General features: G+C 36.2%; 1 protein-coding gene across 5 annotated transcripts in view; it reads left to right on the top strand.

Annotated features, from left to right (window-relative positions):
• YAF2 (YY1 associated factor 2) overlaps positions 1–25,219 on the top strand; it is a 74,932-nt gene extending 49,713 nt beyond the window's left edge. For 2 of the 5 annotated variants that reach the window (XR_004301318.1, XR_004301321.1), the window contains 2 exons: positions 19,169–19,321; positions 20,357–20,859. Coding sequence is in view for 2 of the 5 variants with exons in the window: in XM_032420297.1 (XP_032276188.1) it covers positions 19,169–19,321; positions 20,357–20,594 (391 nt within the window). In the remaining 3 variants the exon portion in view is untranslated. Of the gene's footprint in view, positions 1–19,168; positions 19,322–20,356 lie in introns of those variants that run through there. The other 3 variants (XM_032420297.1, XM_032420296.1, XR_004301319.1) reach the window with 3 other exon arrangements.
• Positions 25,220–26,525: the final 1,306 nt, after the last annotated feature.

The following is a 26,525-nucleotide window of genomic DNA, read 5'->3' on the forward strand; positions in this document are numbered from 1 at the left end:
TTTTTCTTTTCCACTCTAACTCTCCCAGTTGTAAGTGTGTTCTTTTAGTGTTTCCTACCTCTCATATTTATTCAACAAATACTTACTGAGAATATACTATGTTCTAGGCCATTATTGGATTCCTCATGTCTGTTTCTCCTACTAAGTTTGAGGCTCCATGATGTTGGGACCGTGTTGTCTTCATTTTTAGTCCCTTATTGCATTTAGCACAGTGTCTTACATATATATAGGTGAGGCTTTGAAGTGAATAGTCATCTCAACAGTTGACCTTCAGTTATTTTCGAGTAGATTATTCTATAATAAAACTATACAGTGAATACTTTAGTTTTTAAAATTAAAAAGTATATTTGTTTTTTATTTCAAAAAGTGAAACATTTTTGTTAAAAGTATAGAAAATATAGATGAGGACAAAGAAGAAAAGTAAAATCATCTTAGAAACCTAGAAATAATGGTAGCCTAAAACATTTTTGAACATTTCACATTGATGTATTCTATTCACTTTTTAATTTAGCTCTATTCCTATTCTGCTCCCTCTTTGTCTCATCTGTGTTCCTCTTTCCCATACCAGAAACAACTCTTTTCACATGGATTTTTGGCAAACCGATTTATTATATATTTCTGTTTAACAAACTATCTCAAAACATTTCTCACAGTTTCTGTGAGTCAAGAATTTGGGAGCAGCTTAGCTTGATAGTTCTGGCTCAGGGTTTATCATGAGGTTGCAATTAAGATGTCAACTGAGGCCTTCAGTCATCTGAAGACTTGACTCAGCTACAGCATCTGCTTCCAAGATGGCATAGTCACACTCGCTGTTGTTGGCAGGAGGCCTCCATTCCTTGCTATGTGTACTTCTCCATAGGCCTGCTTCAGTGTCCTCATGACAGAGTGGTTGGCTTCCCCTGGGTTGAGTGATCCAAAAGATGGAAATCACTGTGAATTTTATGACCTAGCCTCAAAAGTCCCACTTAGTCATTTCTGCAGTATCCTCTGGTTACACACGTCAGCACTGTTCAGTGTGGGAGGACACTATACAAGGAGTTGAATGCCAAGAGAGGTAAGGCTCATCAGGACCATCTTTGAGGCTAGTGCCAGTTGTCTAACTCTGCTCTGGAACTGAGCAACACCTAGGTGAAATAAATAAGCCAAGTAGTTTTTAGTTTTTTCCACATTGGGACTTTAGAGTATAGCATTGCCATTTTATTTGAAAATGACAAAATATGAAAGACTTAAACTCTTAAAAGAATGCATTCCTAAATCAAATTTTAGTGGTATCTTCACATATTAGCTTTCAGATTTTTCATACACTCAATTATCTGAATAACCTCAAAAATAAATAATAGTTCATTATTAATCTTTAATAATACTGTGTATAAGACAGTGTGTTAAGGTGTTTTCAAGTTCACAACTTTTACTCCTCACAGTATTGCTTCTCATAATTACTAGCTTATAAATGATAAATGAGACTTTTTAAGTGTCAGAGTAGGATTAGACTCCAGGCAATCTTATTTCAGAACCAAGCTCTTAAACATGCCATTGAATCTCAAATCTTTCAGTATCCTTGGAATGCAGAGGATATATAAGCATACCACAAATTTTTGTAAATTAAAAAAATTCTAAAGTAATAAAAAATAGTATTTAAAAAAAATAGTTATTATTTATAATAAGTCATATCTGCAAAAGAGATGTTGCTTACTAGGTTTTCTCTAGGGTTCATGAACTTGAACTATAGGTTCTACATTATGTATGTTTTTTTTTTTCCTGCCCTTAATTTCTGCTAACTTAAAATGATATATTGCTGACATAGTAACAAGCAGTGGCTTGCTCAGATAATTCTGGATATTCAGACTGAATATGACCCCAAAATTATGGATAATTTCTTAGACTGTTTCTTGTGTTCTCAGACTCTTGATGAACCTCATCTCACTAAAATGCTGAGTGTTTGAATATTTCAGATTGAGGCAATGACAAATGTATTATTAAGTAGCTTCCTGGTTATTCTTAGTAGGAAAGTGAATCCCTTGGTGATCAACCCTACACCCACTATTTGCCTTTTTCTTCAACTAAAAATTAAATTGTATTGCACCCTAAATCAACATATTCATCCTATTCAAGATTCTAAACATATTGCTCAGAAATACATACCACTTGAGCAAATCTTAGAAATCACAGAAACATTAGGGGTGCCTGGATGGCAGAAGTGTCTGCCTTCAGCTTGGGTCATGGTCTCAGGGTCCTGGGATCAAGCCCCACGTCGGACTCTCTGCTCTATCTCCCTCTGTGATCTCTCTGGCTCTCACTGTCTCCCAAATAAATAAAATCTTTTTTTTTTTTTTTAAAGATTGTATTTATTTATTTGACAGAGAGAGACACAGCGAGAGAGGGAACACAAGCAGGGGGAGTAGGAGAGGGAGAAGCAGGCTCCCCGCTGAGCAGGGAGCTTGATGCGGGGCTCAATCACAGGACCCTGGGATCATGACCTGAGCCGAAGGCAGATGCTTAACGACTGAGCCACCCAGGTGCCCCCCAAATAAAATCTTAAAAAAAAAATCACAGGAACATTCATTTCAGATGTTATCAGTATCTTGAAGAAATGTAAACAGTTTTTCCTGGAACAGTTTATATTAAGATAGAAAACTCAGTATATTAAATAATATTTTCTTTGTATAGAAAAGACATTATGACCATTCTGATAACATTGAATCAGAATTGGGAGGTGTATTTTTGATTGCCAGCTATGCATTGAGGACTAAAGCAACATATAGATTAGGCAATCAGTTATAGCCTCTTTTATAAAAGCTTCATACCTACACAAATAGCTGGTGTTCTGTCAACTGGTCCCAACCCGTCTTTTGCGGCTGGCATTGTAGTTCACAGTTTTTAATATAGTTTCACTCTACTGGCAGTAACTTTTCTGTAGCTTGGAGTGTCAATGATAAATCAGTCTTTGATCACTTTTCTCTCAACTAGATTGTCTATAATGATATAACAACTGATATTTTTTCACATTTGTGGTTCTAACTGTAAAGCAAAAAATCTGCTAGTATGGACATGTAATAGTATTAACTCTTCTACATTGTATGCTATTAATATTATACATTGCCCAGTTATACCATGTATTAAAAGAATTTTGTGCCTTTTGCTTTCTCTTCAAACATGTCATCAACTTTGGAGTTTTTTTAAAGCTTCTCTTTATAATGTTTTTGCTGTTGTGAGTACAACTATGAATGATGCCTTTGTGGTTTTAGACCTCTCTCTGTTTTTGGTGACAGAATTAATCAATTTTACACTGAAGCCTATATTTTGCTCTTGTTTTGTAAAAACTTACTTGGTTTGCCAATAATTTTGGAAATTATTCAGCAGCTCTGATGCTTCATGCCACTATTTCACAAAGGATTATATTGTGGTCAGTAGAGGTAAAAGAATCCTGGTTTGTTAAAAACAGTTTTTAGGTATTTGTCAGTACGCTTCTCATTCACACTTTTCTTTCCAGGTACTTGTGCATCCACAACAACACTTACAGATTCACTTACCCCAGTCACTCTAATTGACATTCTATATTCTATTGAAGTCTTGCTCAGTGTTATATCATTATTCTGAATTTTGGCATTTCTGGAATTATTTTCATCTCTACTTTTATGAGTTAAAACAATTTTTTTGAGTTTGGATTGTTACAAAATAACAGGATTTCAGTGAAAAATCATTGATCTTACCTTTTAAATATATGATTATACCAGGTCGCCTCTACTTGATTGATTGATAGGGCCCACTGGTGGTATGTAGACCATGCTTTGCGAATGTTATGCTAAGCTGCTCTAGAAGCACAAGAAGTAACAGGTCTGGGTGGTAAAAGTAAAGGAGAGGTAAAATGAAAGAAGCAATACTACTGCCTGGTGATGACTTTGAAAATCATTGTCTTACCCACACTGGACCAAGAAGCAGAGGAAAGGCAGTAGGGCAAAGGAATAAGGAGAGACAACACACAGTAAACCGTGTAACAGGAATAACTGACAGCTCATAAACTACAAAGGAGTGAAGAAGTACCAACTAGAACAGCTGTAGGAGGACAGTAAGTGAAGGACAAATCAAGTATTTACTTCAGTAACTTCAAGCAAAGGACAGCTTGTCCCACACTGCAGGTGTTATAATCTGATGGTTGTTATAGTCCAGTGGTGAGCTAAGTCAGTACCATAACTTCTGTGTGATACATAAAGATTCGGTGGTGTATCAAAGAAGCCATCCTCCGGTATGGGTACTAGATTTTCTGTAACAAAGAATGGCATCTTACTACTTGCAATGTTAGTAGATGCCAGTATGTATATTAGTTACCCGTTGCCGCATAACAAATTACCTCAAAACTTAGCTGCTTAAAACAACAAGCATTAACTACCTAACAATTTCTGCCAGTTAGGAATCTGGGTGCAACTCCGGTGGGTGCTCTGATTTCAGGGTCTGTGACAGACTGCAGTCCTCTCAAGGTATCGGGGGTGAGGAATTTCTTCCAGTCTTACTCAGGTGGCTGGTGACAGGCCCCGGTTCCTCACTGATCTGTTGACCAGAGCCTTCCCCCTATTCTTTGTCATGTGAGCCACTCTATAGGGAGTTCACAACAAGGCAAGAGAGTATGGGCAAGATGGAAGCTAGAGTCTTTTAGTAGAAGTAGCATCAATTAATTTTGCTATATTCTGTTTGTTAGAAGTATTTTACTAGGTCCAGCCTGCTCACAGGGAGGGGATTAGACAAGAGCATGAATGCCAGGAGGCAGGGATTATTGGGGACCAACTCAGAAGTCTACCTGACACAATAATTGCCTGCCATTTTTATGAATGAGTAAATGAATGAAGGAAAGGAGAGAAACTTAGGAAAAATAGCTTGTACTGATAAGTCCTCCATAAATAAAGGTTGCAAGAATGGAAAGTAAACCATACAAGAGAAAATTAATCTCCAGATAAGACTTGTTTTAGCTAAAAATAGACATATTTTGGTCAGTCGGTACACTATTCATATCATAACATATAGACATGTAAGTTCATCCATATCATAAAAGAAAGGCTTGAGAGATATGAGTGCTGTTTTCTGCAGACTCTAAATCAAGTAACATCTTTTAATACTGCCAGTTTCTATATTTAGAAAAAGTAGAGTCTCCGAATTCGGTGTTTTTCAGTCATTGGTTCTCAGCTTTCCCTGCACATTAAAATCACCTTGGAAACTGAAAAAGAAAAAAAGTGGGGATACCAAGCCAAAAAGGGACACCTGGGCTCTAACCCACGCTAAATAAATCAGAATCCCTAAAGGTGGGGCCTGGACAAGGGTATATTGCTTTAAAAGCTTGTGAGGAGATTGCAATGTGTGGTCAGGGTTAGGAACCCTGCTGATTTTTTTTTAATTTAATTGAAATATAATTGACATTAGTTTCAGGTGTGTAACATAATGATTCAACAATTATATACATTAGGAAAGGCTTGCTACCATAAGTGTTGTCACCATCTGTCACCACACAGAGTTATTATAATATTATTGACACTGTCATCTATGCTGTACTTTTCATCCCTGTGACTTATTTATTTTATAACTGATAAGTGGTTCTTAGTGGAAGGAGTTGAGTATGTACCCTTTCTCTGGTTTTGTGCAAATTGAAAAGGAGATAATTTTATGAAGAAACTTTCTTCATTCAGCATGTATTTATTCAGTGTCCAGTATATGCATAGCACTTGTGGGGAGTAAAAAAGTGAGTAGTTTAAAAATGGAAGTAAGGGCACCTGGGTGGCTCAGTTGGTTAAGCGACTGCCTTCGGCTCAGGTCATGATCCTGGAGTCCCGGGATCGAGTCCCGCATCGGGCTCCCTGCTCGGCGGGGAGCCTGCTTCTCCCTCTGACCCTTCCCCCCTCTCATGTGCTCTCTCTCTCTCTCATTCTGTCTCAAATAAATAAATAAAATCTTAAAAATAAAAAAAAAATAAAAAAATAAAAATGGAAGTAAGCTGTACTTTATTATATTGTTATATATGTATTTCTTATTATCTGACACAGTCTACATGGGCTATAGGGTTTCAGGGAGGGGAGAGATGAATGTAGACTAGAGTAGATAAAGAATGCTATTTGGAAAAGATGGGATCCAGGGTGCATTAGGAAAGTATAAGGCGAAATGCAGTAACTTGCTTCACTTGACAGATCCAGATCCTGGAGTCCAATTTGGAGAGATCTGACCATTTAGCCAACACTTTGCTCTTATTCTGTAGGCCAGTGACTGTACAAAAGGAAAATGGAGAAGCTTTGAAAAATACCAGGTTTCACTCCTGAAGATGTTTATTCGGTTGGTCTGGGTGGGTCCCGAGTATTGTAATTTTTATAAGACTCTGTGTGTTGCTATGGGGTTGGAAAAACTGCTATGGGATCACTTAAGGTCTCTGGGAAATTTTTTTTTTTTTAAGATTTTATTTATTTATTCATGAGAGACAGAGGCAGAGGGAGAAGTAGGCTCCCCGCAGAGCAGAGAGCCCGATGCGGGGCTCGATCCCAGGACCCTGGGATCATGACCCGAGCCGAAGGCAGACGCTTAACCGACTGAGCCACCCAGGCGTCCCGGTCCCTGGAAATTTTTGAGTGGGAGGGCTTAACATTTACCTATCCATTAAAAACACATAAGGTTTTTTTTATTCTGCAGGCGCAGGGCAAACGGCAGTAAACCAGATGAAACAAGAAAATGTCCCTGTTTACAATTACGGGGGTGGTAGTGAGCTTATATTCTTTTCTGATAGGGCAAGACAGGCAATAAACTAATAATATATAATGTAAGTAAAAACAAGTGCTTTGAAGAAAAGAAAGCATAGTGAGAGGGACAGAGTAATGGACAGAGTGGGCAGTGGAGTTGGAGAGGAGAGTGCCATTTTATGTCAGGTTAGGAAAGACTTAACTGGCATTTGAGCAGAGACCTGGAAGAAGTGAGGGAGTGAGTAGATAGAGGGGATGGCGGGGAAATCCCGCAAGAGTAGAAGGCCAGTGAGGTTGGATATTACGGATTAATTGTGCCCCATCCCCCTAAATCTGTTGAATTACGTTGAAGCCCTAATCCGCAGTGTGACTACTTGGAGATAGGGCTTTGAGGAGGTAATTTAGGGTAAATGAGGTCATAAGGATTGGTGAAAGGTATGATAGAATTGGTGGCCTTATAAGAAGAGGAAAAGAGCGATCTCTCTCTCTTTTTCTCTTTCTCTACCATGTGAGGACAGTGAGAAAGAGGCTCTCTGCAAGCCAGGAGGAGAGCACTCTCCAGAAGCCATACCCTGCTGGACCTTGATCTTGGACTTTATAGCCTCCAGAACTGTGAGGAAACAAATTTCTGTTGTTTAAGCCACCCAGACTACAGCATTTGTTGTGGCAGCTCAAGCTAAGATACAGGAACAGAGGATTCCAGAGCGTAGAGTATGGAAGATGAGGTGGAAAGAGAGACTAAATCAAGTAGGGTTGCAGACTAGAACAAGAATTCTGAATTTTATTCTCAATTGCCATATACTCTGGTTGCCAGAGTGTAACAGGTGATGGGGTTTGGGTGGGGAGGAGGAACCCAATGAATGGTTTTAAGCAGAAGAGTGATATAATTTGATTTACATCTGGAAAGATCACCTGGCTGCTTTGTGGGAGAATAGTCTATAGCAAAGCAGTCGAGGAATCAGGCAGGATGTTACAAGGGTGGCCTCAGTGGGGTTGGTGAGAAATCCAATTCTCGATATATTTTGAAGGTAGAGTGGAAAGGATTTGCTGGTAAATTAGATGGAGAGAGAGATGTGAGAGAGAAAGTGGAGAATGAATACTGCTTCCATGTGTTTGGTCCGAGCAACTGGAAAAATGGAGTGTATTTACTCAGGAGACTGTCAGAGACTGGAAGAGCGGGAAAAGGGAGGAATCAGAAGTATTGTTGAACAAGCTAAGTTATTTTTAGTTGCTACTAGACCTTGAAATGAAGATGTAAATAGGCAGTTGGTTATGTAAATCTAGAGTGTAGGGGAGATACTAGGGTAGGTGATAGAAATTTTGGAGTATTATTGTATAGATAATTATTTTCAACCTTGAATGCATTGATTTATTTTGGGAGTGGGACTCAGGCATCTGTAAATTTGATTAGTGGTTAGGTTAAACATTTTTTAGAACAGCTTCTATTGAGGTATCACTGACATACAGTATACTGCACACAATTAAAGTGTATAATATAAGTTTTGACATGTGAATACACCTGTGAAACCATCACCACAATTAAGGTAGTGAACATATCCATCATCACCAGAAATTTCTTTGTACCCCTTTTCAATTCTTCCCTCCCGTGCCTATCTTTCTCCCATCCTTAGTTGCTAGGCAACTACTGTCTGCTTTCTGTATAGATTAGTTTGCATTTTCTAGAATTTTATAAATGGAATCATACAGTATATAGTCTTCTGTGGCTTCTTTAAGCATAGTTGTTTTAATATTCATCTGTGTTGTTGTGTGTATCAGTAATTCATTCCTTTCTGTTGCTGAGCAGTATTTCATTATATGAGCATAGCATGATTTCTTTATTCATCTGTTGATGGACATTTGGTTTGTTTTTAGTTTTTGGCCATTACAAATAAAGCTACTGTGAACATCCATGTAGAAGTCTTTTTATGGATATGTGTTTCCTTCTCTGGGTAGATATCTTGGAGTGGAATGGATCACATTTTTTTTCATGTTTCAGCATGAGGGGTTTTGTGCACGTGTGTGTGTGTGTGTATGTGTGTCCTTGAGAAAAACTCTTATGCCCAGAAAAGATTACTCAGGGACTATTTTCATTATTAAGATTAATGTTCAATTTAGTATTTCATTTAAAAAATCTAGTTTTTTCTTAAGTGTCTGTTCACTTTTACAAATCTTATTCTATTTATAAAATTTAACAAAATTTAACTTTTTTCCCCTAGGTAATTTTAATTTTATTTTTTTTAAAGATTTATTTATTTACTTTAGAGAGAGAGTGCATGTGCGCAAAGGCGGGAGGGGCAGAGGGAGAGAGACAAAATCTCAAGCAGACTCCCTGCTGAGCATGGCTTGGTCTTACGACCCTGAGATCATGACCTGAGCTGAAATCAAGAGACGGACACTTAACTGACTGAGCCACCCAGGAGCCCCTATAGGCAGTTATTTTATAAAAAGTATTGCGGGGCGCCTGGGTGGCTCAGTCGTTAAGCGTCTGCCTTCGGCTCAGGTCATGATCGCAGGGTCCTGGGATCGAGCCCCGCATCGGGCTCCCTGCTCAGCGGGAAGTCTGCTTCTCCCTCTCCCACTCCCCCTACTGTGTTCCCTCTCTGTCTCTCTCTGTCAAATAAATAAATAAAATCTTAAAAAAAAAAAAAAAAAGTATTGCTGGTTAATTCTAATTTGGAGCCTGAACTGAGAACTGTTGTACAGATGGTATTTAAAGCAAGGACTGAATGAGGTCATCTTGAATAGCATTTCTCAAATTTTGTGTGCATAAAAAACACCCGTGGTTCCTAGGCTAAGTCTGAGAATCTGCATTTGTACTAGCCTCCCCGGTGCTGATGCCTCAGTTTGGTTAGTGTACCACCCTTTGTCTAGCACTGTCCTAGAGGGTTAGTGTAGATAGAAGGGATATGTGAAGACTGAGGCCTGATGCACTCTGAAGTTTAGAAATTGTGAAAGAAGGAAAAGAACCAATAATTGAGACTGGGGAGGAGTAGCTGGTGAGGCAGGAGAAAAATTGTGTAGTGTTCTAGAGGCTTGTGAAGAGGTTTTGCCCAAAGTGAAGGAGTGGTAAACTCAGTTAAATGCAGCTTGAAAAGACTACGTAAGATGAGAACTATAGCTGACCAGTGCATATGGTAAAGTGATTGTTGGTGACCTTGAAAGTGACAGTGTTAGAATGGTAGGGACAAGAGCCTGATAGAGATGAGCCTGTGAAAGAATGGAGGAAAGAGGTGTGGAAAGTAAGTATAGACAAATCATTTGATGCTTACAGTAGAAAAGAGAACAGAGAAATGGGGCAGTGGCTAGAAAGGGAGGTGGAATTAGGGAAGAGTTTTTTCTTTTCCTTTTTTAAGGTAAGAGCTATTGTTAGGTGTTTTTATGTTGACAGGAATTACTTATTTACAGAAGGAAGTATCTCTGAAGCAGGAGAGAAAGGAGGTCAGTAGCAGGAGTAGTGTCCTGGAGAAGGGCATATAATAGAGACATGGCCATAATTGGGAATATGGATAGGGAAGTTAGAGGATATGGGCATAGATGGAAGCTTGTGGAAATTTTCATGAAATAGCTTTTATTTTCTCTGTGAAATAAGAATCAGGGTCACCCCATGATAAAACAGCACACAGTAAAAGTAAGTTAGTGTTCTATCCCCAATGCTTGGAACAGTGATTTGAACACTGAGTGTTTAATAAATATTTCTTAAATAAATGAATGTAAGGAAGAGTAATCTTGGATTGGAGGGGAGAAGACAAGAAGTCAATCAAGTAGATAATGTAGAAGGCTGCTGCTGGGTTGGGTGAGAGTGGTAGTTGTGGGAATGATAAGGGGGAATCGTTCCAATAATGTGAAAGAAAAATTGAAAGGACTTGATATTTGTTTGGCTAAGGGGAAGGAAAAGTTGAGGAGGACCTGTTTGTAGCTCTGGAGAGTGTCCTTAGTCTTTCAAATTAAGTGAGCTGTGATGTTGTTTAGTGATTTGAGGGGTTTGTCAGAGATTTAATTGCTGAACACTCTAGCCTAGTTTTTCTAAAGCTGATGTGTAGTCATTTATTTTGTCTGTGCTTACCAAGGACTTTCTTAGTAGCTGCCAAAGAATCAAGTCTCCTGCTGCCACTTCCCAGGAGTTTAGGGGAAAATGTGCTCTAGGCTTTTGCAGAAGTGTTTGATGCTGAAAATTACCTCAGAGTAAAAAGTCTTCAAAATACTCAGATTCTTGAAATGATGAAGGGTACTGTTCCTTGCATTCTATAAGCACACTTAGGCAAGTGACAAGAAGAAAGAGTACATTGAACCTGAAGTGTAAATTTAATTAGTATGGTGTGAATACTTGGACCAGTGGTTTTGCATTGTATTTCTCACAGCCACACCGCAGGGATAACTGGGAGGTTCAAGGATGAGCACTGAGCAGATGGGGGTTCAGGAGTCTCCACATCAACTTCATATAGAAGTTAGGTTTTTTTAGTTTAATATATTGAGATTCCTTGTAAAATTTTGTTAGCAAGATGATTCTGCTGCAAAAACAATAACAAAAAATTTGAATATCATTACTATAAGTAATATTTGAATTTTGCTGATAAGTCAAATAGTGCCAGTATTAGAGTAGTTGGAGGTAGAGAAAACCACTTTGTAAGAACTCTTTTATCTTTCTATTTAGTAATAAAATTTTAAAGAAAGCAGACCTGTACATTAAACCTTTTATTGCATTTTCATGAAAAAGAAGTAAATGGCTCAAAAGAAGATGACATCAGCAATTTTTTCAAGAAAGTTGGCACCTAGTCAGATTGGTCACACAATTGTTTAATTAGTTGTATTTATGCATCATATCTAACTGGTATTTTTAATCATCATTAATGTCAAGAGATGTTTATTGAGCATCTATACATGTAAGATCTATACTAGGTGTTGGGGATACAAAAATAAGTGAGATATGGGTCTCTTCTCATGTATGGATTAGAGTACAGTTGGTGGGGAGATAGAACACAGCCATGTAAGGATCAACAGCATTACAGAAGAATGTGGAAACATGTTTCTCCATGAGGTGCTGCAGGGGCTCCACAAATATTTGATGCACATTTCTTTTAAACATATTTTAATCATTAAAATCCGAAATAACACGTTATATTTAATATCCGAAATAACACGTTATATAAATATGTTCTATGCACCAAATAGAACATGCACAGAAGGAAGACCACTAAAGCTAATTAATTTATTTTGCAGATTAGCTCATTTCTTTTTCTTTTTTAAGTTCCAAATAAAGTAGCAAATCCTTTATATTTCTTGAACATTGTGAAAAAAGAGAGCCCTAGCAACATTTTTTTAGTCATCATTTTCCCTCTTTTACCTCTGTCCTCACATAATAGTTTTGCTCCCAAGCTGCAGTTCTCAAAACCTCTCTCATCAGTGTCTTATTTCCTTCTTATTGTTTATCACATAATCTCAAAAACTGATTTGTTTAAAAAAAAAAATCTACCTCAGAAAACCTGGGAGGGGAAGAGTCATTGAACACGCTGCAGAATGCTCCCCAGACTATGGGGCTGGAGGAGAAATCCGGGGAATTCATACTGAGTAATTTACATCCCTTCTTGCTTGTTAACCCTCTGTAGGTGGCATGGTGCTAGAGCTCTCTGATGTGCCTTCAAATGATAATTTCCTAGATGAGTTTTTCCGCAAATTCAAGAAACATTACATGAACACTATATTTTTAAGGACAGAAAGGAAATGTGGTTTCTCACATGAGTAATCATTCAACAGAAAGAATTTTATCATGCAATATTTTACAACAATAAATCTGAACCATCTTGTTTTGCCATAACAACATGTGATGGTAGTCTTTCATCTTTTATGACATTTGGCATCAAAATTTATGTGCTATGATTCGTAAGTAGACAGATGCAGAAGGTTAGGTATGTATACCTAGTCTAAAAATGAAAATATTTGGTAATTTTGGAGGAAAGAAAACGGTGGTCCTCTATTCAAAAAACTATGAGCCATCAAGGTTTTTGAAGTAAAATGTTTTGATAATGCCAGTGCAAGAAGAAGTGGAAATGAAGATAAGCCAAAATCTACTAGAGGTGTGTTTGAAATCATGAAATCAGTATTTCAAGGTAGATAATGTTCCTAAGATGAGGCCTAATAGCTGATGAGGAGTTGGTCAAAAAAACTTTGTCTATTTCAGGTCTATATACTTTCAAAACCAAATTATTACAGAATAAAAATTTGGGTTAAGTATGTTTTAAATGCTTAGTAAAAATTTTAATGTTGGTTGAATTTTATTACTTATTACTTACTAAATTATTCATAAATTACTTACTAAATTATTCATAAAATGACAAAGTATTTTTTAAAAGGCCCCGTGGTGATGGCTCTTTTTCTTGGTGTACTGACAGTTTAAACATGAACTAAATGTTCTTTCCACCTTGTCTATAATAAGTTCTCATTCTGTTTTCTGTATTACAGTACACTGTTTTTTTTCCTTCTTAGTGCTTTGACAAAACTTACTTTTTTAGTTTACTTTCGTGTTTTTTTTTTCCTCTCATTTGCTAAGTAAATTCTGTGAGGGCACAGACTATGTTTGTCTTACCATGGTGAATATCCAGCATCTTACCTATACCTGACTCATGTAAGTGTGCAATAAATTTGTTAAACAAATAAGGTCACTGCTTATAAAATCTACCTTGGTTAGATTTTTGGGTTTTTGTTAGCAGTGTATTAAAAGACTCATAACAAGTTTAGGTTTAGTTCAGTTATTTTTACTCATTGAGATTTATTGTATTGCTTCACTTTACCATATATTTTAGTGTTATGAAGATGAGTATTTCTTTCTGAGCTGTGAGTAATGCTGCCTCTTTTAGAAAAGAACCAGTAAATATTTTATATCTTGTTTGTTTTGCTTGTCCAACTTGACAAAGCTAAATTGTGATGAGGCTGACCAAGCTTGAGACATTTTTCTTAAAATATTTAGGATATAGAATTTTTGTTGTGGGGTGGTGGGGATAGAAGGCAGACATGTAGTTAGAAATGGCATATACCGGGGCGCCTGGGTGGCTCAGTCGTTAAGCGTCTGCCTTCGGCTCAGGTCATGATTCCAGGTCCTGGGATCGAGCCCTGCATCGGGCTCCCTGCTCCGCGGGAAGCCTGCTTCTCCCTCTCCCACTCCCCTGCTTGTGTTCCCTCTTTCGCTGTGTCTCTCTCTCTGTCAAATAAATAAATAAAATCTTTAAAAAAAAAAAAAAAAAAAGAAATGGCATATACCAAAAGTCAACATGTACCAACAGTTTTCTACCCACATGGGAAGTTAAGCAGCTCCTAAAAATATTTTATTCTGATGAATAGTGTGATAACCATTACGTTATTGTTGAAATTTCACTTTGTTCTTACGTTACAGTAAATCAACAGACCTGCAAAATTTTACAGAGTCTATTTGGGCTGTTTATGAAGGATACATACAGACGTATGAAGATCCCCCAATTTTTGAATACAATATTTCACAAGTAACAGCTTAGTCATGACATATGTAAATAGGAAGGGGACAATACAATGCATTTGGGATATGGTCATTTACTAACTAGATGACCTTTTGTCCTCCATATTACAGAACCTTTGGCATTACAGTTGTATTGTCAAAACCACGAATGAGAAATCACTGAACATAAAAGGCATATCTTAAAAATGACACCCTGCCCCTTATTGAGTTAATAATCTCCCACCTTCAAAATTTCCTACTATCCAGATTTTTCTCATTAAGGAGAAGAGGGATCATAGTTTAAATCTTAAGATCCCTAGAGATATGAGGGCTTTCTTTTCAGTAGGGGCTGGTACCGAGTCACTTTATGATACGTTAAAAAGGTAAGCTGTGTTTCCCCTACCTTCAGTGAAGCATCTTTAAAGCGCATTCAGCCTCTAGAGAGCAGCAGAGAACTTCATTTCAGTAATTAGTCTTTCTCACTCTCTCCAAACATACATACACACATATACACACTCTTGTGTATTTATATTTTGTGCCTTTTTTCCCCAAAGTTGAATCGGATCAAATAATCATAGAGCAGTGGAGCACAATCATAATCTTTAAGTGAAAATCAACCATCATTAAAATGAGAATAAAGGAATGGAACATTACACATTTAGGAAAGTCTAGGATAAAAAGATATCACTTACTCAACATACCACTACTCAAGAACAGAAATAAATAATATTTTTCTTAAGGTAAAAGAGAACCACTACAGATTTGTTGGTGACTGAAAAATAACAAAATCAATAACTACACTAGGTACACTAATAATACATGGTTGCTTATTAGACTACTTGTCTCATATTTACTCTTGCTCAAAGGACAGCTTTGCTTATATTTTATAAAATCTATAAATCCAACATAATATTAACACCAAGTTTATCAATTACTTTTATTTAGAGTAGACCTGTTCTTGGCTTTCCTGTAACTGCCTTAGTCCATTTGAGCTGCTATAACAAAAATACCATAAGTGGGGTGGCTTATGAACAACAGCCATATATTTCTGACAGTTATAGAGGCTGCAAGTCTGGATCATGGCACCAGCAGATTAGCTGTCTGTTAAGGACCCATTTCCACACTGACAGATATATTCTCACATAGCAAAGGGTCAGGGGATCTCTGGAGCACTACTCATGAGGGCCATACCCACATGACCTAATCACCTCTCAAAGGCCCCACCTCCTAATACTATCCTTGGAGGGGTAGGATTTCAACAAATGAATTTTGCAGGGAACACAAACATCCAGTTCACAGCACTGTCCTTCTGAATTCTCCCATTTCTTTCAGTTTTATTCCCATTTGGGGGAGAGTTCTTTATCCCTCTTATTTAGGTGCACATCTCATTATATTATCCTTCTGAAATGTCCTCACATTCAGTGCTTCAATGCCATTCTCCTGACTAGAATAGACCCTTACTACTATTATTTCATTTCCAGTTTGATGTGGTAGTCTTCTAGCTTGTCTTCTAGCTTGTCTTCAGAGTCCAGCCTCTCACCTGACCAGTTTAACTAATTGTTCTTTCTGTGTTTGTTTTGACTTGGATGGTATGCGTTTATTGAATAGTTTGTTCTTACCACTGAGAGAGTAACACTTAGAAGAATTTTAGATTCATAACTCATTTAAAAATAAATTATATATTTTACTCAACCTCATGGTTTTAAGCAAAACATGCTTTACTAATATTTTCAGATTGATAGGCCATATAAAAAGGGAAAATGATTCTAGGAAGATTCTGGAGAGATAATGTTTGTTAAATACGGAAAAGACTTGGTAACAGTTGTAAGAGACCTGAAGTTGGGGAATTAGGATTATCCCTTTCTCACATAAAAGCAGGAGTGGGATGTTGAGGAACAGTGTCACACTGTATTAGGTCATTAATGAATACAGGTCATTAATGGATACCAAAGTGGAGGTCATTAATGAATACAGAAAAACCTTGAAAAATATGCAGTTTTACTTGAAGGCAGCACTAATAAAGATAATATAAATCAATTACATATCTTAAGTTAGTAATAATGGCTACTCAATAACTTATGTCAATTTGATTGCTAGAAACATCAGGATTTCTACTCTAGGTTCAAAGGCGTGTAAATTTATTTTAATGTTTGTAATTTTATTTTAATTCAATTTAATCATTAACATTTTTGTTAATTTGCATTAATTTTAGGATGGAGGGAGTGACACAGTACAAAATGTAATAAAGGAAGTTGTCAGACCTTCATTTGTTATGGAAGGAAGACATTCAGAGATCCCTATTACCTTGGGAGACCAAATGATGACTACACCTCAATTGCATTTTATATCTTGGAGTGACTCTCAATTTTAGGTGACTCACTGTTCACTAGGCACTAGTTTAAACAACTCTTCTCAGTCCTGCCACACCTTTGAACTTTCTTTTCTCTTTCCATTTTCCAACATAATTGAAAGATAAATTCTTGCTACTTGTGTTCTTCTGTGTAGTGAGTGGTTGATCCTGGCCAATGAGTAACCTTAGAGACATTGCTCTTAAAAAACATCTTGCTTCCTTGTTAAACCTGGTTTTATTATGCAGCAGCAAATACTAAGTAGCTAGGATTTTTTCAGTACTATGCTAAGTGCTAGTTATACAGTGGTGCATAACCTGATACCATCCCTTTCCTTGTGGAGTTTTATATCGTAGAAGAGGAAACAGACAAAAAAATTAAAATTGCAACTTCTCCATTACTCCCTGTGTTCTTTTTTTTTTCCATAGCACTTATCAACATTTAAGAGCCTGTATTCATTTTTTGTTTGATTCCACCCACATAATGTTGGCTCCATTGGGGGCAAGGATTTCTCTGTTTTTCTAGAGGAACATTTGTTGGTTAAGAAGTGAGAAAGGGGGCGCCTGGGTGGCTCAGTCGTTAAGCGTCTGCCTCCGGCTCAGGTCATGATTCCGGGGTCCCAGGATCGAGTCCCACATCGGGCTCCCTGCTCGGCGGGAAGCCTGCTTCTCCCTCTCCCTCTGCCTGCCTGCTTGTGTTCCTGCTCTTGCTGTGTCTCTCTCTGTCAAATAAATAAAATCTTTAAAAAAAAAAAAAAAAAGTGAGAAAGGTGTATATAATTAGTTACCTTGTCCCTTTGATTCTACTTCTTCAGCCTGTCCTAAATAACTCCCTTGCTGCTTCCTTAGTTCAAGCCCATTTTATTTCTGCCTAATCTATTAAAGTAGCTTTCCTAACAGTTTCTCTGCCACTGTAGTACCTTTCCCCTTCAGACTGCTGCCAGTAATCTTTGTAAAATTCAATTCTGAATTTCTTCTGTGATCTCCCATCTTTTAAGGGTAAGTCAGATTCCTTAGCTTTTCATTATTGGATTCCTTCCCATCCGTTTAGCCTTGCTTTTTATTTCCTTGCCCCTCCCCACTCTCCGTCTCAAACTTTATATGGCAGTAGTACCAGTATTTGCACTTCAAGCTTCTTTGTGAAGTTCGGGCTAGATCAGAGGCATCAGCTAACTCAGAAATGAGTTAGAAATGCAAATTATTAGGTTCCACCTCAGGGCCTACTGAATTGGAGACCCTGGGAATATCGCTAATTAAGCTATAAACAGGTCTTCCAGGTGGGTCCTGATGTACCTTAAGTTCAGGAACCATTGCTTTAATCCTTTAAAAAAAATTATTTCCTTACCAAGCTCAGCCATTAATGACTGTGTTTTCAATATCACTTTCATTTGTGTAACTCTTAATCTACATCATTAACCCTGATATCTATGTCAACCCTACTTCTTAAATTGTGTTAAACATATTTCTTGGATATCTGTTCTGTACTTCAGACTCTGTAGGCTCTAACCAAAATGCATTATTCATCTACTAAAACCTGTTTTACATACCGTGTTTCCTATTTACTCCTTCAAAAGATTCCTCCGTATAGCTTTGAATGGTAGATAGTGCAGTATTTCTCACTGGTTTCTATTTTTTTGTCTTGTTCTAGAGGAACAACAACAACAAAAAGATTCTTTAATAATTCTACTGACCAGAATAGGGTCAGGATTTTCCAAACAATAGAATTACTATGTTTTGTAGACCCTCTGTCAAAATATATGTTTATCTTACTCTCCCTTAGTTTTTCACTCCTTCTCCTTCTCCTCCTCAGTCTTCTCTCTCTCAGTTTAAGAACTTAGAGATTGTCTACTTTCAATCTTGACCTCAGTTGCCCAAATTCTACCATAAAGCTGGAGGGATCCTTGACCGTGGCTCAATAGAGCCACAGCTAGTACTGGCACCAAAGGGTGAAGCCAAGCAACATTTCAGATATCTTGGTGCGATTTCTGCAGTAGGTTCTCAATATTTTTTAAATGAATAAGTGAGTAAGTAGGCAACTCTCAAAGGACTAGGCAGATTGTCAAGGTCAAAAAAGCATGTTGAGATTGTGACTAGCGATATAAGGAACCTTAAGGATTTTAGCAATAAAGAGTGAGAAATTTTGACACTCAAATATTTATTAAACGAATAAATGAAAGATTTTAGAGGAAAGAACAAATAGCCATTGTCACAGATGGTTAGATATTTCCTTCTGTGAGGGAGAAGGGTAAATTTAAACATTATTTCAGTATAAATTTTCAGGTTTAATTCTTAGGTCTCATGTTTATATGTGTGCTTCCCTGTGGGCATTCAGTTTGATATACTTTTTAAATAATTTTCACGTTGATTCATGTAATGGTTATATTCTAATGGTTGACCATATATTTTGGGCTATAACTTCTACTGTTGTTATAGTTCTGTTTTTGTTGGATAGGAAAGACAGCAATTTGTGTGTGTATGTGTGTGTGCATGTGTGTAAAATCTTTTAAATTGCACATTAAATTATCTCACATGAGGAATTTTTATACTTGAAAATCATGTCATATACCTATTCTTATAATTTGAGCTATTCTCATAAGGAATATATATTCTTAAGTTATAATAAAAAAACCTTTCTTTTTAACATGCATACAGGAAACCTCGACCTGTCTCCCAGTTGGTTGCCCAGCAGGTTACTCAGCAGTTTGTGCCCCCTACACAGTCAAAGAAAGAGAAAAAAGATAAAGTAGAAAAAGAAAAAAGTGAAAAGGAAACAACTAGCAAAAAGAACAGTCATAAGAAAACCAGGTAAATTTGTTTTTTTTGTTTTGTTTTTTAAAATTTTTTATTGTTATGTTAATCACCATACATTACATCATTAGTTTTAGATGTAGTGTTCCATGATTCATTGTTTGTGCATAACACCCAGTGCTCCATGCAGAATGTGCCCTCCCTAATACCCATCACCAGGCTAACCCATCCTCCCACCCAGAAAACCAGGTAAATTTGAAGAGTATTTTATGGCACTTATTAAATAATAAAATGAACCATTTAATATTCTCTTTTAACATTGATATATTCATATACAAAGTGGAAATAAAAGATTTCATCTCCTTTATTATAAAATATCATGAAAGTGTTTTTCTGAGTTTGAGAGGTATATTAGAAATTAAATACAGAGGCCACCAATATAAGCTTAAATGTAAGGATGCTTTCTTTTCTTTCTCTTCCTTCCTTCCTTCTTTCCTCCCTTCCTTTCTTCCCTTCCCTTCTTTCCTTTCTCCCTTCCCTTCCTTCCCTACTAGACTCAAAGACATTTGTGTTCGAGCTGATTCTTTTTCGGTCATAAAGCCAGGAGTGATAGTCACAATACTGAACAGATATTTGCATGGGCTTTAACCAGTTAAAATCTTCATGGGTACAGGCAGAACAGATAGTCATGATGCCCATTTCTGGAGTAACAGCCTTTCATATAACTCAGCCTTAATGGTTATCAACTTATTCTGTGATCCAACTATGTCATTGCTTTTCTAAAACATTTATTTTAGTAAAATTGGTAAGCTATCTGCAAAATTATGATAAAGCTATAAAAGCACAATTAAGAGACCATTGCTTCCAGAGTATCAGTTTGTCATGTTGAAGAAGATTAATCAATGATTGGTTCGATTAATGTTAATGATTTGAAACATTTAATTATATTTTTGTGGCTAGTTCATACATGAATCTAGAACTTTAAATATAGATGTATTCATTTTGTTATTTTTACCTAATTTATTCATTATATGTTCAGAAAGTTCGTAGAGAGAAAAGGTAGTTTAAAATTTTATCATCTTTTCTATTTAGGCCAAGATTGAAAAATGTGGATCGGAGTAGTGCTCAGCATTTGGAAGTTACCGTTGGAGATCTGACAGTCATTATTACAGACTTTAAGGAGAAAACAAAGTCACCGCCTGCATCTAGTGCTGCTTCTGCAGATCAACACAGTCAGAGTGGCTCTAGCTCTGATAACACAGAGAGGGGAATGTCCAGATCATCTTCACCCAGAGGAGAAGCCTCATCATTGAATGGAGAATCTCATTAAAATTTATTTTCTCCAATTTCTTAGTCACTTCTGTCATAACATGCAAATACACAGATTATGCCAAGAAGTACCACATTTTCATGACAGACATTCATGCACAATCCATAATTTGCGTTTTACACAAAATAGAAATTTGTTAGAATTTGTTAGACTTTATTGCAATCTATGCCTACCAAACATTTTCAGACTTGACATTTTGGTCTCCACAGTTCAAGGTGCCATGAAAATGTGGTTGAATTATTCATTATGCAGTGTTATTGGTAAGTCTATTTTCACTTTTAGTTTAGTGAATTCTAACACATAATTCTTGAATTCTCTACTATTGGCATGTAACGAATTTAAATTTTTATAACATAGTGCAAGCTGCCTAAATATGTATTATTTGAGAATTGTGAAACAAATAGTTATATGTATACAAGTCAAAGATCAATTTAATCAACTATTGCTGCAACAGGATTTTCTTAATGGTTATCCTCTTAAATACACCTGCTGGTACTTGGTGTGGTTAAATAGGAAAAATTGTTATTAAATAAAGAATTTGTATGAACCGTTGCCAATGTTTTTGACACATTTTACTAAATTATTGTTCCTGAATTATGTTTCTGGTTTTATCTTTGTTTTTGTTTTTGTTTATCTTTTAAAACATTCATTATTGTAATGTTTACTAGCAGAATAGTAAACAATAAAACATTGATTATTTAGCTTTATAATTCAGGTTTAGTGCTCTTGTCATTGAACACTGGTATTTTCTGTATAATATAAAACTTTGAAGTTCAAATAATTATAAGCATTTGGCAAAAACAGAAAAGAAACCTGACATATTTTAAAGGCTGCAATTTTGGAAAAGCTTTAACTTAATAATAGTTTATCACTGTTGTCTTGCCCCAAACTTGTGCAGGGTCATAGAAATATGAATCTAATTAATACAGAAATGGGAACTGTTGCACAGAACTGGGAAATAACTAATCTTAAATCAGTTTAATTGGCTTCTTATTAAATATAATGATTCTTATGAAAATCATAGTGCCCTATTTTCAGACACAACTGCCAGTTTATGCATTTATCAATATCCTGAAATAAAATAAAGTATTTACAGCCCCACTTATTATGTAAAATTACCAATAAAATATTTTTATGACTACAGATTTTGCATTTTTGTTCACAACTAATAATGTGTTTCATATTGTATTTAAAAATCCAACCTAGAAACCACACATAGAGTACTTCTTAAATTTTTCTAGGGTCTCCTGCTGCTTTTAGTCATTTGCTTAATATATATCCACCTCTAGGAGACTTCTGAAATATAAATTAAAAACATAACTTGGATGCAAAATATCACTTAAAAACACTATGATAGCATTTGAAAAACAGAAAAAAAAAAAAAACAAAACTGTACACCCTGACAGTTGTGATATTTGGTGGTTTCTCGTGGTAATGTAATTTTCTGTTTAATTGCAGTACTTTTTCCAGGCACAATGGGACTGTCTTTTTTGTAAGATGCTAGTTGTGAAATACAGTTAATTGCATACAGTAAAAGTCTGTGATTAAAACATTTATATACCTCATTCTTTAGTGTTGTTAAATGAAAAATTAAAGTTTGTTTTTATTATAAGATACTTTCAGTGGAACCCCAGCTAACTGGTTATGTTCTTTTAAAACATGAAAAAATTTTGCCATATTTCATTGTTCTTCACATGTATCAGATGTTTTAAATTTTAGACATAGTAAAAATTCAAGTAATAATTGTAATAGGGAAAATCTTCTAATTTTTAAGTCAAAACTATGTTTTGGAGGCACTAGGTCTTCGGATGATGATCAAATTCTTTCAGGATGTATTTTAAATGGACTGTGGGAGAGAAAAATCTGACAGAGATGGGATTTTACCTGAATGGAGCATAGTCATCTTGTTATGTGGGGGGGAGATAGTATAGAGTGGAAATTTAGAGTGCTAACTGGTGTGTTTTGAATCCCTGTTATAGAACCTAAGTGAACTTGAGTAAATTACTCAGGGTCACGTCCCATCTATTAAACAGGGATAATGGTAATCAAATCTAACTCATCGGGTTGTTCGGAGGATTAAATGTCAATCCACATAAAATTCTTAACAACTACACGGCACACACTGGCTGCTCAGTAAATGAGCCTTTACTATCTTTATAGGTAAAATCCCATTACGAAAATACTCTTTGTAACAAAAATCGTTTCCACACCCTCTCGGATGACCAAAACAAATTGTGTTCTGTAGGATACACTGAATTTTCTACATCAGATGTTTGCTCTGATCCCAGACCAGCCAGCTTTCTGTAATTAAAGAACCTAACGGTATGCACTATGAGACAGGACAAATGAACTGAGTCGGCTGGTTTGAAATTTTGTTTTCCTGTCATTAATCACAATTCACTTGCTTTCATTTCACCCTACCTCAAATACACTTCCAAACCAGGAAACAGACCCAAATTGCATAAATACACCTAATGTTAAAATATGCAAAAAGATTCAGAGCCTGGGCTTAGGGTACATTTGTAGTTCTGTTTCATCAGTTTACACTGTGGTTTTAGCAGTGGGTTCTTTTAACCAAATTTCATACAAAAAGAGAATTTGAATGTTTTTCAGAGTTTATTACCTTATTTTGATACAATTAAGAGCAAAGATATAATTTGAGGCATACCAGAATACATATTCTTAAAACCTTTTGTATTACACAGTAGAAATAAGTGACTTAAAGGTTTTATTTTTGTTAAATGCTTTCCTAAAATTATAGTGATAGTAGACAAAGTGAAAACATTAAAAAAGGAAGAGAATCTCAGCTTTTCTAAGTTGATAGCATATTACCTTTCTTTTAGACAAAAATCCTTATTGCCTAAAAAGAATGTAGTTTCTGCATGTTTATGCATTAATGCTAAATGGTCTAGAAGTTTTAGTTTCCACTGAGGCCCTTATTTTACTTATTTTCTTGATCTGCACATTATCTCTTCTGGAACTGGACCATCGATAGGAATTTCTATACTACGAACATTAAGTAAAAATAGAAAAGGGAGTATATAAGGAAAAGGATAAGCATAAAATAATATTTTGACTTATTGGCACTGCCCAGCTCCCACCCCCCCCGCCCTTCAACCACAGGCACCTTCAGTTGTGTGGAAGATGAACATAGAAAAATTGAAGTGCAGAAAAGTCAGTGATCAGAATCAAGAGACACTGAAGGTTACCGAATACAGGATTTGACTGATCATTTTGTGAAAGCAGAAGGAAAAGAATGCCCTCACTGGCTAATGAGGGTGATAGAAAATAAGCCCCAATAATATCAAAGGCAAGGAAGGCTAGGAATGGGGAAAAAAATGAGGGATGGGGTAGGAGAAAAAACAAAGCAGAAATTAGAAAATGGGGCATTGGAACACAATCTGGATGATCGTAGAGAAGAATCACTAGAAAGGCAGAGAACAAATTGTAGTATGTCTGTCTCTGAGAAGGTTTAAAAATCGTGCTGTGATACATCCTCTCCTAATGACTCTGTCGTCAAAGTTTTGGCTGTGTTTACTAGGGCAGCAATATGTATAATAACTTCAGAACAATTTTCTTCAAAACCAGTTCATTTTAAGAAGCTGTCATAGAGAAGTTTTACCTTGAATTATACGAACAGTACTTTCCTGAATGCAGATCCCCGCTCTCCTAGATAATTTAAGTGTTTTTAATGTGGCCTTTGTATTTAGCCAGTGTAGATATGCCTGTCTTTATGGAATGGGCCAGTTCTGGAGTATATGAAATGCCATAATAAGACTAGGTACTTCTATGGAAAAATCAAGTAGAACTCTTGAGAAGTTTCAGTGCTCTGGGACATGTTTCATGTTCTGAATCATTGTGTGTGTGTCTGTTTTCTGTGTGTTTTCTTCAGTAGGAGTTGTAGACAGTAGTAGCTATTTTACTATTGTTACACTTTCAGTATTTTCCTGATCTAGATTGTCTTTATATCAGTACTCAATTCAGTGAACATTTATTGAGTATATTTTGTGTGCTTGACACTGAGCTAGGGGTTGGAGCTCACATGTTACGAGGAGAGACCTGTAAATAAGTAATTACAATGCCATCTCACTGCAACAATAAAAACGTGTAAGATAACAGAAGTAGCAGAGGGAGTGTGTGTCAAACCCCCCACCCCCTTTTTTTCTAGGAAACTCAGCTTGGACTAAGTATCCACTGCAAGTCCACACTGAAAATGTTAGGATCTCATCTTGATAGTTGCAGCTGATAATGTTCGGTGTCAATAGTAGTTTTACTAGCTCTCTGCTTGAATTTTCAAAGTTTAAGACTTTAAGCCACGTGAGATTTTTTTCTATACTAATTTTTAAAAATCAATAATCAGCTGAATGAGGTCTGCTATTCCTTTTTGTGAAGATAATGAAGAAACATTACCCAGAATCCAATGAGAAATTTTATTCAGACCTATTTCAGGAAAAGCTTTAATTCACATGAGAAAATTTGCCTTTTTCTTACAGACAATGCAGATAATATATTGATTGCCCTCTGTTTCTGAGAGAAATCTCAGATTAAAATTAGGCTTACTTTTGGGGCGGCTGGGCGGCTCAGTCATTAAGCGTCTGCCTTCAGCTCAGGTCATGATCCCAGGGTCCTGGGATCGAGCCCCGCATCAGGCTCCCTGCTCCGCGGGAAGCCTGCTTCTCCTTCTCCCACTCCCCTGCTTGTGTTCCCTCTCTTGCTGTGTCTCTCTCTGTCAAATAAATAAAATCTTAAAAAAAAAATAAAAATAAAATTAGGCTTACTTTTAATAATTATGTAGGACTTAATCGCCTGCCATGTCTATATTCTTATTCTTGATCTGTATTTTTTCTAGATTCTGATCTTAATGTTTTTGCTTGTGTTCTTATAAAGTTCCTCAAATCTCTTCTGTAAGACTAAACAGTAATACTATTTAGTAATACTATTTTAGTATTATAAAGTATAGTATTATAAAATATTATAAAACTTTTGTAATACTAACTTTTTTTAAAAGTTAGAAAATTTCTTCATTGCAATGTGTGAGGCTAAGCCCCAATGAGAACTTTTTGGGACAAGGTTCTAGTGAAATGGGTGCCTCCCTAACTGGAATTCCTAAGTGGCAGGTCTTGAGCTTATGTCTAGGTTTAGATCTGCTGGCCTACCTGGAAGTAGGGAGTTTGGATGAAAGCTACCACTCATCTTCATATTTCCATTAACTCTTCCAGCAAGAGAATTCAGAAACTAAGCTGGGTACCAAGACTAATTAATTTAGAGTTTTTCATGTGTATTATTTTCACTATCCTCTTAATTTATAGTAATAGCAACAACAAAATGAGCCTGTGTTTACTTTTAGAGTCAGCAAAATTGAGATTGGGATACTGTGTAAAACCAGTTTGGGAGAAGACTCCTAAGGGACAAAATGGCAGTGAAAGCATTTTTAAAAAAGGAAAGTAGGCTGAGTTCTCAAAAGAGCAAAATGATCTTGGCCCAACAGGTAGTTCTTTAATAAAAGAAGATAAGAAAGCCTATGTTTCCAGTACAGGATAAGATAAAGAACAGTTTAACTCAGAGGAAAAAAATCTTTTTTTTTTACTTTATTAAAAATATAGAAAAGTAAAAAGAAACCAAACATAACATAGGGTTGTCTAGTGATGTAATTTTTTTATAGAAAGGAATATGGGTAACAATAAGAATTCTGATTTTATTTTTGAACTGAGAACTGGATTTCTGAAGTGTGATGGTATCAGAATTCTTAATTATTTTCAGCCTTCAGCCTTTCGGGACCTGGGTCAGGCAAAAGATCTGTTACTTACTCTTGTAATCATGACCTCGATTGATGGCAGGTTTTAGAGAACTTGTGTATGTGTGTTTTAATTCTAATTTTCCTCATGACTCAATTTCCCTGCAGATCTAGCTTTTACTGACAGTATTTTATAA

This window comes from Phoca vitulina, unplaced genomic scaffold (assembly GCF_004348235.1).
Source record: "Phoca vitulina isolate PV1807 unplaced genomic scaffold, GSC_HSeal_1.0 scaffold23, whole genome shotgun sequence".
In the NCBI taxonomy this organism is placed as follows: Eukaryota; Metazoa; Chordata; class Mammalia; order Carnivora; family Phocidae; genus Phoca; species Phoca vitulina.